Source organism: Astyanax mexicanus, chromosome 6, assembly GCF_023375975.1.
Source record: "Astyanax mexicanus isolate ESR-SI-001 chromosome 6, AstMex3_surface, whole genome shotgun sequence".
NCBI lineage: Eukaryota > Metazoa > Chordata > Actinopteri > Characiformes > Acestrorhamphidae > Astyanax > Astyanax mexicanus.
The window spans coordinates 47226286-47245800 of NC_064413.1; the positions used below are offsets into that span (position 1 = coordinate 47226286).

The 19515-nt window shown below is 36.5% G+C and overlaps 1 protein-coding gene across 1 annotated transcript in view; it reads right to left on the reverse strand.

The window, feature by feature from the left end:
- dipk1c (divergent protein kinase domain 1C) overlaps positions 1 to 9941 on the reverse strand; it is a 36043-nt gene extending 26102 nt beyond the window's left edge. Inside the window, exon 1 of the mRNA XM_007238628.4 lies at positions 8541 to 9941. Coding sequence (XP_007238690.3) covers positions 8541 to 8753 — 213 coding nt within the window. The 5' untranslated portion in view covers positions 8754 to 9941. The remainder of the gene's footprint in view (positions 1 to 8540) is intronic.
- Between the last annotated feature and the right edge of the window lie 9574 nt (positions 9942 to 19515).

Genomic DNA, 19515 nt, shown 5'->3' on the forward strand with positions numbered 1-19515 from the left:
TGTGCGCCTGTGTATAAATACCCCATGTGCTCCTTTGTTCTCTGTCATGCTTTTTGTTTGACCTTGTCCTGTTTCTTTGTCCGGATCTTGTTTATCTGTTTTGTTTAGCCTCAGACCTGCTGTGTTTTTTGTCTTCAGTTTTTCAGGTTTGCTTTATATAGTTTGTTTCTTTGTTTGTTAATTTTACTTGTTTGTTTCAGTCTTTTAGTTTATCCTCTGTTTCATAGTGTTTTGTTTTAGTTTCCTTTTCTTTATATTACTCCTAAGTGTTTTGTTCTTTGTTAATTTCTTAATGTCTAATAAAACTGACTTGCGTTTGCATCCGGCCTCCTCCTCCGTGTTACAACCATATATTACTAGGCCTGTCGAGATAGGAATTTTTTGTGGACGATGTATCGTTTCCAGAAATCATTGCGATACACAATATTTTTAATAATTTTAATTTTATAGTTTTAATAATTTTTATAATTAAATGCCACTGACATAATGATAACAGAATAGCATACAAAAGCAATTATACACTATTTAAAGACAACAACGTTTAAATAAATCATTTATTATAATTTGGTTTATATTAATTAATTATATACTTATGTAATTATATACTTATTTCTTCACCTACTTTAGTTTAGTCCACACTGTGTGTATGGAGTCACAGTTACTAAAGCATTACTGGCTAAAATACTGTTTACTGTTATATATGTGAACAAACATACAAATAAGCACAATAGACGATATCACGATTATCAAAAATTAATTACTAGGTCATGTTCATTTACTGTACGATAAATCAATATTGCAATTATTGTGACAGGCCTATATATGAGTGACAGGGCGGCACGGTGGCGCGGTGGGTAGCACTTCCGCCTCACAGCAAGACGGCCTGGGTTCGATTCCCGGCTGGGGCGACCCGGGTCTTTCTGTGTGGAGTTTGCACGTCCTCCCCGTGTCTGCGTGGGTTTCCTCCGGGTTCTCCGGTTTCCTCCCACAGTCCAAAGACGGCACGTTCAGGCTAATTGGAACTTGATTGAAATTGCCCCTTAGGTGTGAGTGTGTGAGTGAATGTGTCTGTGTGTCTGTCTGTGTCTGTCTGCCTTGCGATGGCTTAGATCGTAGAACCTTGTGAATAAACAAGTAAACGAACTCATCAACTGATCCGGACCATAGAAACCAACAACAGGTGTGAAAACGCCCTCAATCTGGTCTTGCTCTTGCCTTGGTCTCTGCCACTATTGGTTTCTCAACTATTTAAAGTCTTGGTCTTCACTTGGACTCAGCTCTAGCGGTCTTTACTTCAACACTACTGTTTTGCATTAGTCCACAAATATACAAATATATCTTAAAAATACAGTATTAGCATCTGATCATTTAAAATACTCTAAATACTTTAAACATTTTCTATTTAATTTACAAACATGAAAAACAAGAGTAAATGTCAGTTAATTAGACATTAATCTAGTAATTCCCAACGTGTGTGAAAACTCGTAAGTGCATTAAAAACAGAGTGTATTGTACTGTTTATTCCTGATGCTCAGAAACATGAAGTGTGTTTTTAAATGATACTTTTCTCAGTGGAAACCTAATCCCAGTTCCTGTGCCTCTATGCGCTCCGTGTCGTGGCTCTTTCAGAGAGGATTAGGAGGCTCGATTCTGCGGCCAGCAGAAATGCCACTTCATCACTCACTTGACACTGACCAATTTGGCAGTTCAAAGAAAGCTTTAGGATTCCTCTTGAAGAACACGGCATAATCCTTTACTGCGGGCTTGTTGCTACTGTTGCTCATGAATCACGGGCTGACAGATTAAGCCTATACAATACAGTGTTTATTGCTCTGCTGACAATTTATCAGAACCTCCAGATGTGTCAGAGTGACCGCATACTGCCTGTGAACTTCACATTAAAATAAATATGAACTACACTGAGGAGAAATACATAAACAGCCAGGACATGCAGCTGAGTTCACTGTCGGGACAGTACAACTCACAGTTTACATTATACATATATATCTCAGTATGTTCCGATATTGCATGATGTGGACAAAAGTATTGGGACACTTGCTCATTCAATGTTACTTCTGAAATCAAGAGCATTTAAAAAGTGTATCCTGTTTTGTTGGAAAAAAAAATTCAAGCACTGCTTTGAGGATTTGATGCATTTAGCTTGCAGATTTTTGCATTGGCATTATTTTGTGGCTCATTTCTGATCTAAATCCAAAAAAATGGTGGTTTGAGGTGATTTGGGATGAGCTGAAGCTTCACAGCATGAAGGAAAAGCAGCAACTATTGTTCAGCACCTGCAGGAACTCCATCAAGATGCTGAGAAAACTATTCCAGGTGACTCTCTCTCATGAAGACACTGAGATTAAAATACCAAGAGTGTGCAGTTCTGCCCTCAAAGATAAATGAAGCTACTTACAAGAATCTGAAGTATAAATTATATTCTGGTTCACTTTTTAGTAGCTAAATAATTCTGCTTCTGTTCCTGTATAGCTTTAATATAGTCTTCAGTATTAAATTTACAATGTAAAAAATAATAAATGAAAGAAAACACATTGAGAGAGAAGAGGGGTCTCCAAACCTTTGAGATAATATAAAGAGAACATAATATAAAGAGAACATAATATAAAGAGAACATAATATTAAGAGTAACTGCCAAATTGACATTCTGCTATAAAATGAAAAAAAGCAAATATGGAAGTATAAGTATTTTGAAAAGGATGTGTAGATTCTTTGATTATGCTGGATGGTAAATAAAATGGCAATATTTATGTTGTAGACACAAATCTATAATCTCTAAAAATGTAAAATTTTACATTAAACCACTTTTTGAATAACTTTGTTAACCGAACACAAAGTTTAAAGGAGCACCCTTTGTCTGGTATTTAATTTTAACTCCTAAATGACTAAATAACGTTCAAAAAGATGACGCATGTATTAATTGATTTGCCATGGTCGGCACTTTGAAGAGATCTGACGGGCTGACCAGCTCCTTACAGAATGCAGTAACTGCAAGTCATCATTTTGGCTCATAAATTGCCTACGCTAAAGATCTCTTTTTGCTGAGATAAATGGTTTTAAATAATGTGTCAGGTGGCTAAATACTCTGCACTGTACTGCATTGTTGGGTATTATAGTTTACCCCAGTTCAACTTCTACAATTAATGTCATAGTTGTTGCTCCTCTTTTTATTCCTGCACTAGAGCACATTCCTGCACAAAAACACACATAAAAATAACATTAATAACTAATTGGATATCTCCTATTAACTATCTAGCACTGAATAATGTTTGAAAAGGTTGCATGTATTAATTACCTGAATTACTATATGATATAATATGATAAGTGTATAAGTGTCAGTATCTAACATGAAAAACACAGCGTGCTACTATGTAACCAATATATAACTAATATATCTAGGAAATTTGTGCAAAATCAAGAAAATTTGTATCTGAAATAGTTTTGAATCTATCAGTACATTGCGATACTATTGCTCAGTCCTATTTCTAGTCTTCTAAAGAAGATTTGGGCTAAAATAAATGAGTTTTCACAGTCGGATGTTCGTTTCCCCTGATTGTGGTTAAATTAATAAAACGCCTGTGTATATTTGTTTGGGAGATATTTTCCTCACTTCATCTCTTGGTTACAGTTGGTCCAAAGTCCAGCAGCTGGTTCAGTGAAAGCATATTTCTCCCATATTGTCTTCAGGAAACCCTTGACTGGCTTCCTGTACAGTTTTGGAATTGATTTTGGATTTTAGTGTTTGTTTATAAGTCGTTGAATGGGCTAGCTCTTATCTAGCTCTCGCAACTCTTACAACCATATGTTTCCTCAAGGTCACTCAGATCTGCTGATCAGCTCCTTCTGGTGGTCTCTAAATCTAGGCCAGCGCACAGGGGACATCGGGCTTTTGCAGTCATAGCCCCTGTGCAACTATGGACAGAGTGTATTAGCCATTTTTAATTGCTGCTACAAATTAGGCTGGCCTTCATACTTCATACATCTTTTTAAAATGACATCTTAAATCTTTTTTAATTCCATATTAAAGTTGCTAATAATTTGTGGTATTTTTTTATATATTGAAAATATTATTATCATGATATTTATATTGGGCTATTTTTTATTGGCCAGTTTTTAAATGTGGTCTATGAAGACAGTTGTAATAAATATACCATAGAAATGGTGCGTTTCCCAAACACATTTTTAACTCATATTTACAATTGATTGTTAATTAAAGAGTGTTTCCCCAAACGTAACTAAAGTACTATGTAAACCCAATCAACAATTGCAAAGGAGCAATATGTATAGCGATATTAATATTGATTCCAACTTTTCTGTTTGTTTTTTTTCCCAGGTGTAATATTGAATATATATGTGGCTGTTTCAGGGAAGGAGTCAGCAAAGGGGTTGTTTGAACTCATTTAATAAGTTTCACTTTGTGAATCTCTTAAGGAAACATTATCAGAACTGTCTTGTTCTTTTCTCATGTCCTGCATCAGTCGCTATTAGGAAAGGCACTCCAGATCTGGTTTATTTCCACTATTAATTTTGATGTTGGATGCTCCACTTTAAATACAGGTACATGCCTTAGATGCCTGCTCAAAAACACAAATGTTGAGGCAGTGCCCTTTACCTGATGTATTGAGTCTAGTGATGAACGATATCTGAAAAGGTTAAAATGCATGTATTAATTTGCTTGCCGTTGTTGACATTTTCATTTAACAAATAGGGGGACATGGGGGGTCGGGAAAAACATAGTCCAAATAGGTTAGTCATATCTAGCTAATGGTCAAAGATACATGCATTTGAGTCAGTTGCTGTGTTAGATCTGACAGTTTAAACATGGCTGTTTTTGCTTGTCACTTTTTTCTGTAATAATAGCATTAATTACAGATAGTAGCATAGCATAAGCTAATAGCATATGTAACAGTATGAACCTATTAGGGGAGGGCGATATGCCCCTAAAATAATTTCATCATATTTCATGGTATTTTCGTGATAACGATACTCTTGCTAATATTAAAAAAATAAAAAACACTGAATTAATTAATTATTCGGGTTCTGTTTGTACTTGTACTGTCATCCCATCTTAATCACCCCCATCACTATTGCACTATTGTCTTCTGTCTCACATATGTCTATTTGTGTATTGTACATATAGTGTCTCTCATTCTTTATTTTATATATCTTATTTTCACCCCCCATCACCATTGCACTATTGTCTTCTGTCTCACGTACGGTTATCTGCGTCCTTGTTGTATTGTGTATGTATAGTGTCTCCTATTCTTTTATATTTTATATCTATTTCTGTACTTGCTATAAGTTTTGGGAAGGAGCGTAATACTAATACTAATAATACACTCCAAATATCTTCATGTATTCAGGATTAAAGTAGAATGAATGATACTGGACAGATATAAAATGTTTCTAGTAGATATATAATGGGAAATGAGAACAATGTGATTTTTCTTTTCTTTGCTGAAAACAGCAAAAAAGTAGTTCACTGATGTGATAATTAGGGGTGGGTGATATGGCGCGATATTTAACCCTTGTGTGGTGTTCATATTTTTCGTTTACTTTGTTACTTGTATTAAACTCAGCAAAATTAAGCAGTTCTACATTAAAATGCTTTACACATGCTTGCTTCACCTAAATTGCAAGCAATATAAACAGCTTACATGGTTAATATTTGCCCTTTACCTTTCTTATGTCACATTTCTTTCAAAAAGTGCTACTCTTTTTTTTGTAGTTTTTTTAATAAAATGTAAAAGAAAATGAAATAAACTCAAGATATGAGTAGAAAATTTGTTAAGTTTCAAATTTACAAATGAAGCAATGTTTATTAGCCCTTGGCCAAAAAGTTAGAAAAAATATTTTTTTAGTATCATTTGATGAAAAATGAAAACGGGTCCCACAGACCCGAACACCACACATGGGTTATGGGTATAATATCGTTCATGATATTCAAAAATGTTGCCAATATTATTGTATACGCCTATTATTGTATAGAACCTATACTTATTGTATAGAACCTAAAACACAGACGAGTTTTGCAGTTTGTGATGTAACACATGTATTGTGTATTATCATCCTACAAAAAATGAGCATCTCAATTTTTTATGCATTTCCATTACTCACTTCTACTTGGCATAATTTGAAATCTCTCAGTTTTTCAGTTGGGCACATTAAATTAAAATTACATAAGGAAAGGACCAATACAAATACTCCCAAAAATTACTTTTAAAATATACTTTTTCACATTAGCTTTCATTGAAAGTTGAGGTTTTTTTTAGTCCTTCTCCTGTAAAGATTTTTGCGTGACAGCTATGATGTATTACGATGTATGTATTATATAAATTATATTGTAGACAGTCTTCAACACATTTTAATAGGTCTGCCGAGACTCTCACAGACAGAGACAGTTGATAGTTTTAGTTTATAGTTTAGCTCATAAATTACCTGCACAGTTTTACACCCTGCTTTGATGTTTGGACAGCACGTACAGCAAGTAGTGCTTCTCTATCTGTAAATTTAAATTTATGAAGAGTCTTTGAAAATAGTGGTTTGAAATATGGGGAAAAATGTTACTGTCCTTTAAAATGAGAGGTCCTGTTACTGTCCTTCTGGTCTACTCTCAGTTTCAGAATACTGTGCAGCTTAGTGACATATATGTTCAGCCAGTAAAACCACAAATGATTATAGCGATGCATATATATATGTGAGTATGGATTACTTATTTTTTTATTTTGAATGCATTTTAAGATGACATTAAAGGCAACTAAAAAATATGGGATGTCAGTCATTCCAGTGGCCACATATTTAACACTCATTTACCACATTTATCAAGGTTTGGCACAACATGTTCCTCCGTATGTATTATATTGGACCGTTTTAAGGAACCATTAAGGTGCCATTCTTCTATGGCATCACTCAAAGAACCACATGTAGCATCTTTATTTTAAAGTGTCTGCTTCTAGCTTCCTTTATGGCTCATAAATTACCTGCACTATTTTATTCCACACTTTGATGTATGAACTTTGCTCTGCCCAATTCTGAGTACTCAGAGCCTCTCAGCCTGTAAGATTTATGGACAGTCATTGCAAAATATTTCACAAGCTGCAAAAAAAAATAAAAGTCTAAAATATAAAACGTGTGATAAAAAGTCTGGCAGTTTATTTTTTTAATGATGTCCAGCTTTTCTTATTGTTAGAACATATGACCACAAAAGCAGCAGGGTATCTAGCCTATGTCTTTACCACAGGGTGAGCATATGCAGCACTTTGCAAAACGTTAAGGCACCTGTAGCTTTTTTTAAATAAAAAAAAAGTGTAAATCACTAATGCTAAAAATAATACAAATAGCATTAGTATTTCCTCTAGATTTTTTTCTAGCAGCGGCAGCCACAAACACACCACATAAAATTGAGTCTACTTAACTTTAATCTATATATTATATCTTTGCAGTTGTGATTTACGACTTCTCTCTTCTCTCCCTCTCCCTTTCTTCTTTATTTGTCTTTCCCACTTGGCACATCTTTTGTTTGTTTCCCTATTTTCTAATTAATTTTGAGGAGGGTTTTTTTTTGTGATTTTATGACATTTTATAAAATTCTTAACCTGCGGCGATACCTTGAAAAAATGAAGCTGTATGGAAGCTACGTTCTTCCAACTAGCTCACAAGATCTCAACAAGAAACTTTCAAAATAAGAAATTCTAATTATTTTTTACTGTATATTTTTTACTTACTTATTATATATATATATATATATATATATATATATATATATATATATATATTAAGATTGTTGCTTGTTTAAATACAATAACATCTTATAGAGTGTAAATGTACTATTAGAAAATGCATAAACTTGACAAAGAGACAGACTAGACAAAAAGTCTTTTATCTGTTCTAATGTATATTGAATTTATTTTTTGTAATAAATAGTAACCTCTTCAGGTTACTAGATTACTAGTTTGTTTTTATTGTTTTTTAACCACGTCTAAAAAAAAATAAGACAACCTTTATAAAGGTTTATGAATAGTTTATAAAGTCTTTTAATTCCACACTCATTTATGCTGTCAAACCTCTTACTTTGTTTTCAATCAAACAGCATTAAACCTGTCATATTAATTTATGTGTATGTTTAACTATTTACTATAAATTAAATGACTGAATGTTGAATTAAATTACTAAGCAAACAACGAATCACCGTTGCCTTTTCAACTGATGTGTTGTAACTGCTTATCAATGTTTTTTAAGGCATTTACAACATAATCAATAATAATGAATAATCGAATTTATAAAGCATTTAATAACCCTTTTTAAGTGTAGTCTTATTTTAAAATGGTACCAAAATTGAAAAACTGGTCAACTATTGACTTTATATTGGATAATCCACCTAAAACCATGCATTAGATTTAAGACCCTGCATCTAACCAACTTTGCTGTGTCTCTCTGGTCTAATAGGTAACAGTATAACACAGTTTTATGACTATAGTGAGTGATCACCTATAAACAAAGTTAAAGTGAAAGATAGCACCCACCACTCTCTGGAGGATCCTCCTGCTCTTGTGGTCGGTGCAGAGGTCAGAGAACATGCTCCTGTGGACGAACAGCAGGCCACTGAGGGACAGCCAGGAGACCAGCCACAGCAGGGCGAAGATCAGCACCCCCCGCCGACACACTCTGCCCCGCAGCCACCTGAGCACGGTGCCCCCCCGGCCCAGTCCCGGGACGCTCCGCACTGTCCACAACATCACACACTGACCGGACCGGACGATCCCGTGTCCGGTTCAGCCTGGGTGTGCGGGGGGGTGTAAGTGAACCACCGTCCAGCAGCAGCTGAAAGAAAGCTTTGTTAGTGGTCACTGGTCCTTCTCTGGTCATCTCTGGTGGTCTTGGCTGAGTGTTGGGGGCTGTTGGACACCCCCAGCAGGGTGTGTAGGTCAGCAGAGTGTCCCCTGCTCCTCTTCTCCTCTTGAGACGCCCCCATGCCCGGTGCTGGCCCTGACTTCCCCAAGATTATTTATCCTAGATTATTGTGCAAATAAAAAAATTAAACCAGCAGTGCAGCTTCTGTTCTTCTGTTCTGTTCTTCCTCTCAATCTTATTCTTTCTGTCTCTCTCTCTCTCTTTATCCTTGATTGCTCTCTTGCTCTCTCTTTCTGTAATTCTCTGCCTTTTCTTTCTCTGTCACCTTCTTCTCACTCTTCAACTCCCCCTCTTTCTTTCCTTTCTCTCCCTCTCTATATTCCCCTTCTTTCTTTCTTGCTTTCGTTTCCTACTTATCTCTCTGTCTGTCTCTCTCCCTGTTCTACTCTCTCTCTCTCTCTCTCTCTCTCTCACACACTCTCTAATAGTCCCTCCCCTTTCTCTTTTCCCCTTCTTTATCTCTCCTTCACTATTACTTCCTCTTTTTTCTCTCCCATTCTCTCTCTCCCACACTCTCTTCCCTATCCTTACCTACTCTCTATCTGTCTTCTTCCTCCTCTCTCAATCTCTCAATCTTCCCCTCTTCCCCTTTCTTTCTCGTTCTGTCACTCTTTCTTTCTAAACAAGTCTTTCTCTCCTTTCCCTTCTTTCTTCTTTCTCACTCCTTGTTTTTCCTTCTTTCCTTCATTCTTGCTCAATCTTGCTCAATCCTATTCTGTCTCTCCCAGTTGTCTCTGCTGTCATTCACTCTGTCTCCTTCCTTTACCTCTCCTCTCTCTCTGTCTCTCTCTCTATTTCTCTCTCTCTATTTCTCTGTTTCCATGCTCTATCTCTCCTCCTTTACTTCTTTCTCTAGTCCATATCCCTCTCTCTCTCTCTCCTAGTTCTCTGATTTCTCTCTCACTGCCCCTTCATACCCACCACTGCTCTTTTTCTATTCCCTCCACTTCTTTCTGCTCCCTTCCTCCCTCCCTCCTCTCTGACTGCCTTTCAATTCACCCTCTCTCTCTCTCTCTCTCTCTCTCTCTCCAACTCTCTCTCTCTCTCTCTCTCTCTCTCTCTCTCTCTCTCTCTCCAACTCTCTCTCTCTCTCTCTCTCTCTCTCTCTCTCTCTCTCTCTCTCTCTCTCTCTCTCTCTCTGCTGCCCGCCCCCTTGTTCTTGTTGAGGACTTGCCTCCTTTGGGTCGCCTTCTTCCCGTTTCCCTGGCAGCCGGGCCTTTTCCTGCAGGCGCTCTCAGGAGTTGTGTGCCTCAGTCGTGGCTGCTGTGTTCAGTGTGTCCTGCCAAAGCTCCTTCTTGTGCCATGCGTGCAACACACACACACATAGACACATACACACACACACACACACACACACACACACATATAGACACACACACACAAACTCCTCTCCACTGCACTGACCAGCCTGCAGGCTTTTCAGCACTCCATGCCTCATAACTGGGTTATGCATCAAATGCACCAAAAAATGGTCAAGCTATTCTTTCAGCAGCATCTGCATTTCTCATCTGCTTTATTTGAACCAGCCTTGCTGATTTTTTGATTATGTATTTTCCCCCTGTTATCACGCATGCAGAAAGTGTTGGATTGGATTTTTCTGTGTGTGTGTATTGTGTATAAGAGTGTGTGTGTGAATGAAGGGGGTTCTGTGGTTTGTTCTTTTGATGAGCTGAGTGCCGAGCGCCTCTGTGGCTATCTGTTGTGCTGGAGAGACAGCAAGTGCACAGAATTCCTAATCAACTCACTCCTATAGAAAAAAAGGAAAAGAGCAGGCTGCTCCAGCCACAGGCCAGCTAATGTGGATCTGTGTTGTGTAAAAACTCTCTGCCGTTATGTTAATTGCCAGTAATAAGACACTCCCATGTGTCCTGAGCTGAGCTCTATTCTCCTAACTCATTAATCCTTCCTGCAAATCACAGATCCTCCTGAGATCAGCTCTGTCTTAAAATACTGGACACACACTCACACACACATTTACACACACTCTCTATCTCACACACCCACACACACATACAGAGTCAGTCTGGACTATCAACATTATGAAGCTCATCTTTTACAAGTATGATTAAACCCCAGAGAAACTCGCTATTAAAATCATAAAATGTGTTCAAATCTGCAAATCTGTTATGCAAATTCACATTACAGTGTCTTTAGTTGTTCAGTGTCTGACCAAATTCAATGTTTATTAGATGATTTTTGGGCATTTAAAAAAGTTATCATTTGTGTGAATGAATCTTGCTTAGATTCTGAATGGAGCAGTGATCAGCCAGACTTTAGCACCCCTGAGATTTGAGTTTGTAAAATACTGCCATCTTTTGGTCAAATAGTCGCATTACACTTAACATTGGTATAAGTAAAGTCTATAATGGTGCTTTGTTAAGGTTCTACTTTAAAATGAACTCTGACCAATTCTATTACCATATTAACAAATATACAATGTTTAGGCTTTTAATTATATATTTTTTACTAATCAGTCAATATATACTTTTATTTTAATTCTGTTCTACTTAAATCTGTTATGTAGTAACTGGTAATTATAAGGATCTACCAGTACTTACTATTCCATTATTCAAGTAGTCATAGTTCAGTCCCTATTAACTATTCAGTATACACTTTTATACACTGAACAATTATACAAAAAAAAGTTCAAATTGTTCAGTAACTAGTTGTTAAAAGAGACCCAGACTTGAGTGTTCTATCAAAAAAAAGGGAGCTAAATAGAAGTTACAGTGTTCTTTAAGCTCAACACTTAAGTGGAAGTATTAAAGTATTCAACATTTTTGTACTTTAGTATTGCAGGTAGTTTATTGTAAAATATAGTACTGAAGTACTGAAAGTAAAAGTACATTACTGTGTTATTAGTGTAGTTATTACAGAAAGCAGTGCTAAAGGCAGGACAAGAGCAGCGAGATCTTCTTATAAAATCAGCTTGATCTCTTGATTCTTCTAATGATGAGGAGCTTCATCAAACCCGGTAACAGTGCCAAGCATTTACTGCTCTGGTTTTACTGATGATGCAGCACATAAACAATCTGAAAAATGTAATGAAGTAAAAGTGGAAGTCTAAAAAAATATATGTATACTGGATAAATACTTGAAAAAGCATTTTAGTACAGTAGTGAAATAGTTCTACTTAGTAATCTGGTGCCCACAGACAGGCCTTTAGGATTAAAGGGTTAAATTTGTTTTAAAACAACTAAGAAATAAATGAGGAAACACATAAGTATCTTTCCTCACAGCTTTTAATAAGAATATTAATAAAGGTTTTCATAACTTGGTTTGGAAGAAAGAAGACACTGTGAACACACGTGGGTGTCCACTGGGGTTATGTTAGGTTTGGGGTTTAACAATAAGATGTACGACCGTAGCAAATGTGGTGTTTGAGATGGTGGGAAGGAGTTAAATGTCTCTCAACTTTAAAACTGTTTTAGTGCATTAATACATATATATTAAAATATTTAGCTCTATAAATCCTCTATTTTACCTGACTGTGTTCAATGGACCTGGTGTGTAGTGCTGGGCGATATGGGAAAAATCATATATCACGATAGGGAATTTTTTACGATAACGATATATATATATCATGATATATCACATTTAAGTATGTTTTCAGTTATTCTTTGAAAAAATATGGCAAAATAATATCATTGCTTACTTTTTCCAGCTTTATTTTAAAGTGGCATTAAACCAAACCTTCAAAAATGAGAATTACTACCTTTTAAAGCAGCAATATATATGTATCAAATGAAAACAAATGAGGTAGATGCAGTAGCTAATTTTTTCAAAAGAATAATGCGTCTCCATTGTTCAGCTCTCATGAGTTTAATAACGTAAAGCATGTCGCAAAGCGGCGTGTCCTTGCTGGCTCGTCAAAACCACAAAACCAGTCACAAAACCACATTATGAGGCTGTTATTGCGAAGATTACTTTATTATCACTTATATAAACCGAGTTTATGCAAAGTGACCACGCCAATACATTTCATCGTAGCCTATTATATATATTTGCATGAATAATTGATGAAATTACTCCAGAAACAATAGGGACGTTAGAAGGTAAGTAGTCTGATAGACACTTTTCTATTGTCCCCTCCATATTTATCGTCATATTGCACAGCACTACTGGTGTGTGTGACAGACTATAGCTGTTTGTGAATGTGTGTGTGTGTGTGTGTTTTTATGATATATGATATAAAAATATTATATAAGTCGACTTGATTTTACCAAGAAAAAAACACAGTATTTCTTTACTAATACAGAGGGTGAAAGAGGATATATATAGTTGCTGTTTCTGTTGTCCGGTGAGAGACAGTCAAAAACATTAATAATTTAATTTATATCATATCGTTCAGCCACTCTAGCTGTAGCTAGTGTGTGAACTGCACTGATGTGAAACAGCGCCACAGAAACATTTTATTTCAGTCATTAAATCCCCCATAAACCCCTGCTCCTCCATAAACCACTTATTTACCCTCAAAAATACAAAAATGCCCCTTATAGAATTATACAGTAGAGTAGTAAATAGACTTTACAAGCTACAGAATAAGATTCATCTTATTGCTTTTTTTTATTAATATACAATTTATATGATATTTTCGGATTACTGAGTTAAATTTAGAGACTTTTAATAAATGAAAGAACCATTTTTTTAGAGATGCATGAGTGTGAAGGTGCATTTGTAAATGTGATCTCTTCAGAATAATTAGTGTTTATTGAACAATTATCAAATACTGACTAATTAGTAAATACTAATTAATTAGTATGTACTGAATGATTCAAATTATTGAATAAGTAGATGCTAAAAAAATGAGTACTTATACTAATGAATAATAAGTTGGTGCAGAATAGTTAGTATTTATTAAATAATTAGTAAATACTGATTACTTAGTACGGGCTAAATCATTTTTACTTATCGAATAATTAATATATGTTAAAAAAGTACTTAATTTTATTTATATATTTATTATATATTTAGTAAATACTGACAGTAGTTGATAATTGATACAGATTAATACTAATTGGTAGAAACTGAAAAATTGGAATGAACCAAATAATTGACAGACAGACAGACAGACTCTTAATATAAAGGCTCCAGGGGACCTGGACTGATAATTTGTCCAGCAGAGGGCTCTGGACATCACTAAACATTGGACTAATGTAACCAGCAGAGTCAATCTCACATTATTGGACCTGTCCCATATTAGGTAATATTTTCCTAACTGCAGTCTGAGGCCAGTGTTACAGACATCCCATAATAGGCAGCTGGGCTGTGTTTCAGCTGCAGTCTGTTGAGAGGATCATGCAGCGAGCTGAGACTCTACTAGAGCTGATAGTGTGAGAGAGATACAGTAAATGCAGTATGTAGGTTAGATTAACTGTGCGGGAATGCACTTCACAGATAGACCCAGAGCATCCACAAGTGCATCTTCAGCAGTGTGATTCACTAAACAGCACACAGGCTAATTAAATGCTTTTGTGTTGACCAGGCAAAACACCAGAACATAAATCACTGGATTTAGCTCAGCTGCAGTAGTTACAGTGGTTCAATTTCCTCAGAACAGCACACTCTATCATTCAGCAGTTAGAACTGAGTTGGAACTGTAGGAAGTGCTATAACAATACTCGCCAAATATAGCTTAATTATACATTATATTAAGGTTTGTATTCATCTAATCTAACCAAATATACCATAGCTTATTTTAAATTGAGTCATTTTGCCATTATTAGCATGCCAAAGCCCAATAGAGCTCTCTCTAGGTCCATGGCACGCTCTTTCCACACCACACCCTGATGCTGATGATGTGTTAGACATGGGGTTTCCACACATTCCTATACAATGTTCTGTATTTGATTAAAACAGTGCTTTGCTGTTAGAATTCCCCATCTCAGTGTGGGCTTGTCCTCAACCTCCTACTGTTGGAGAACATTGACAGCAGGGTGAGTCCTAGTGAGTGGGTAGACTGAATGGCTAAGCACAATTGGGTAAAAAAAAGTTTAAAAAGTATTGTTTTTTATGTCTCAAAGTTGTTTTTTACATTTAAAAGTTTAAGTTAACAGTATGCTTTTTCTTGGTTCTGGACTCCCTCAGCAGTCAGAAAGTGAGCTGAGAGATATAGAGCTGTTTTTGCAGCCTTATACAGTTTTGATGAATATTTACTTATCTACTTTGTTAACAGTAGTAGTTAGGTACCTGCCTCACAATTGCTAGGACTAGGACTTAAATGATCTACTGCTCATCTACTGATCTAGTGCTTAAGGCACTAAACCCTAAATCATATATATTATTTTTTTATTGAAATCTTAAATATTTTCGTCTGAAGTAATGAAATATATCAGCCCTACTTAAAATGTGTTAAAATATTCCCTAACATTTAAAAAATACTTTTATTGTGGTAATTTTTGCCTCTGCGGCGCCCTCTCAGGTTCAACTGTGCTAAAAGGGAAGATGATATTTCCTTTTACTTTAGTACGCCGACACATCACAATATATAGATCAGTCAATCAATAATCCCCCCCCCCCCCGCTGACATCCAACCATGTTCACCTCACCGCTATCACACTGCCCACACTGCTGTTGCCCTGCCTCTAAACCCATACATCACCCAGTGCGTCTCCCAAACTACCCTCCCATTTTTTTATTTTATTTAATTTTTTTTATTTGATCTGAGAGCTGAATACACAGGTCAGATGGTTTTAATGGTAGAACTGATTGAGATTCAGTGCACTTTTTATATACAGGGCAGACCTATTTTGCTACATAAATACTTATATATTAGTATTAACAACATATAGGCCAGCATTACCTCATTCGGACCATTTCCCCTTTAGGCTGTGGCGTGTTTTACAGCGTTGCTAACAGCCTGTTTGAGCTTGTATTACACTCTGACTACGAATACCTAAAACTGTCAGAGTTTATTATGGTATAAACAGCTCTAGGGAAGCTGTAAACATCCCCCAAAGAGAGAATTATGCTCCCGGTGTTTAGAAACCACTGTGGAATCAGGAACTCCTGCCAGTGTACCATCCTTCTCCATGCACCCCGTCCGCCATACACCGCTAAATTGATATGATAGTACACTGTATATTATATTACGTAAATCTGTTAATGTATGGCAGTTAGGTTAGGTGCCTGAAAGTAAGTAGTTTACACAGAGAGTCCATATGAGTTGAACTCTAGATTTGTATGTCTATAAAAAAACGTCTGTAATACATACAGATTCATACCGTTATTTATTAGAGCTATGAAAAAGTTTTAAAACTTAAAAAAAGAGTTAAAACACTGCAGATAATATGAGCGTTGTTTTTTTTTTTTTTTTTAGACGTTTACAGGCTGTGTAAATAGACAGTTGTGCTGTTTTTTAGATTTATACTGGCTTTAAATGTCTGTATAACACAGCTTAAGCTTCACACCCTTGGACTGTCCAAAACCCAGCGCTGTTGAACTCAGGATTTATACCGCTGTGAGTCGGACCCTCAAACATGCGGAGCCTCTTCCCTCCCACAGCTGAGCAGACTGCAGCTGTTCCCTCTGCAGACCCTCTGGACCTGTGCTCATGGTAACACTCCACTCACATGCTGTGAGCCGAACTGAACAGCCTCTGGGCTGAAGGATCTGTTTCATTTCCTAAATGCCATTCCAGTGATGAGTTTTCAGTTATGATAAGGTAATATGATGACCTTTCATATTTGGAAAGAAGATTTTAGGTTAAAGTTATAGAAAATAAACTCATTTTTTATTTTATTTTTATTTTTTTACGAAAGCAAATCAGTTTTGTGAAGTCATTACCACCCACAGTGGACAACACAGGTGTTCATGATCATGTCTGACGGCATCTGGCTTAAACTGTCCATGCGAACAGCTTAGCGACATCCACATTCAGTGCAGCATTTCATAGCTTCCGTGAGACACGTGAGGCACGGTGGCGCAGTGGGTAGCACTTCCGCCTCACAGCGAGACGGCCTGGGTTCGATTCCCGGCTGGGGCGACCCGGGTCTTTCTGTGTGCAGTTTGCACGTTCTCCCCGTGTCTGCGTGGGTTTCCTCCGGGTTCTCCGGTTTCCTCCCACAGTCCAAAGACGGCACGTTCAGGCTAATTGGAACTTGGTTGGAAATTGCCCCTTAGGTGTGAGTGTGTGAGTGAATGTGTCTGTACTGTTACCGACCTACGAGTCCTCTTCTGAGGACGAGATCATAGAACCTTGTGATTAGACGTTACCTTTCCTGCCACGAAATAGCTGACGAGCTGATGTGGCGTTAAACTCGACCTGACCTGACCTGACCGTGAGACATGGCAAAAGTCATGGGACACTGTGCTAGTCCCATGTCCCAAGTTCAGTTGCACTTCTTACATGACTATACATGTACTTTGTGGACACCCCTAGTAACCAATGCATTCAGTTGCCTTAAGTTGCACCCAGTGCTGACACAGATGTGTAAATGCACACACAGCTTTTCTAGTTCCTGTGGAGAACTATTGCCAGTAGAACAGAACTTTCTAGAGCAGATATGCATGAATTAGTACTAATCTAATGTCACACTTTGAAAAGGAAGTGTACTTAAGAACATTAAAAGCTTGTATGTTCAAATTAGGTTAAGAATACTAAAAGTACATATTCAATTTAAAATATTTTATGAAAATACACATTAAATATACTTTTTCTGTATTTACATAAAATGTATTTTGAGCAATATGCTTTATAGTGTTGATAGAAAACATATGTAGTGGCATTAAATACTTCTTAAGTGTTAAACTACATTAAGTTAAACACAATATGTCCATCAATATGCAAAGTATTACATTTACATTATATTTCAAGTGTATTAAAAAAGTGTTTGCAAAACACATGCTTAAATCTATTTAAGTTTACAGAAGTTGCACTTAAAAGCTCTTATGTTGTGTTTAAATATAATACAATTTAAATATACTTAAGATGCCAAAAGTTGTTCCAAAATAGTACATTTAATATGTATTTATGTACATAGTTTAATTTTAAAAAGTATGTACAGTACAGGCCAAAAGTTTGGACACATCTTCTTTGTTTCAGTGCGTTTTCTTTATTTTCATGACACATGTCAACACATGTGGATGTATGTATCTAACAATATATATTTTCTAGTTTCTTCAAAATAGCCCTCCTTTGCTCTGATTCCTGCTTTGCACACTCTTGGCATCCTTCTCTCAATGAGCTTTAAGAGGTGGTCACCTGAAATGGTTTTCCAATAGACTTGAAGGAAGGAGTTCCCAGAGGTGTTTATTAGCACTTGTTGCTCCTTTGCCTTCTTCACCCTGTGCTCCAGCTCACCCCAAACCATCTGGATTGGGTTCAGGTCCGGTGACTGTGGAGGCCAGGTCATTTTTTGTTAAGTACATAAAACTCCACATGTGTTCATTCATAGTTTTGATGCCTTCAGTGAGAATCTACAATGTAAATAGTCATGAAAATAAAGAAAACGCATTGAATGAGAAGGTGTGTCCAAACTTTTGGCCTGTACTGTACTTTTCCATGTTAAGTATACTTTTAAAAAATATACTTAAATACACTTTTCTTTTGCAAGGGCAGGCATGAGCTACATCAGTTGAATTGTCTTCTCTGGAATAATGCTGCTCCATCCAGTACTTCTGGGATGAGTTGGTTATGAGGTGAGGTGGTGATCATCCAACATCCTGATCTCACTAATGCTCTTGTTTTGCTAAATGCAATCAAATCTTCACAGCAATGATCCACAATCAACATAATACATATTATTTAAAGCCTTCTCTGAACAGTTACTTAAAAGAAGGCAAGATAAACTCTTTTTTTCTGCCTTTAAAATTATGATTTTTTTTAACCATCTATACAGAAATCCAGTGGCCTTTAACTGGGTGTCTGAGTTGTTGCAGTTTAAACAATAGGAGCCGATTCTCTCTGTGACAGAATTCCACCCAGCTGTATGCCATCAAACGCTCATTGTGTTGTTGAATGCTGTTGCTACAAATAGTTCTGTCGAGACTGGACGTCCTCTATTGTTCGGTACACATCGTTGAGAGCAGAACGCCTTGCTCAGCAGCTGTTAGGAATAATGGGAGGTCACACTGCGCAGGATTTGCGTCCCCCGGCAGGCCTGTCTGCTGTGAGACACGAGCGGAAATGAACAAAGCATTTGGCGTTCAGAGCGGCTGGCTCGGTCCTCACCTCCTCAGTGGGACTCTAAACGAAGCTGACCTGCATCCAGCGCAGTGACAGAAATATTATCTGGCCAGTGCATTTCCACACAATATCCTATCTGTAGAGTAGGGGTGGGCAATATAATATCGAATACAATATATCGTGACACAGAAATATCATGATATTAAAAATCCATATTGTGATAATAGGGCTGTTCTGTCTTAAAAGTAGTCTATTATTTACTGTGAAGCTTTAGGTGTATTTATTGTATAATTGTTTTAGTTTGCAGTTTATATGCATCCACTAAATATTCTGCAATATTATTTGCTGCATTATATTATTTTATGCTATATTATTTATTTTGTCATATTATGATTATTCTGTTATACTCTTATACTATATTGCTGAAATGAATGAATTTTTTTAGTTTTCCTTTATCGCCA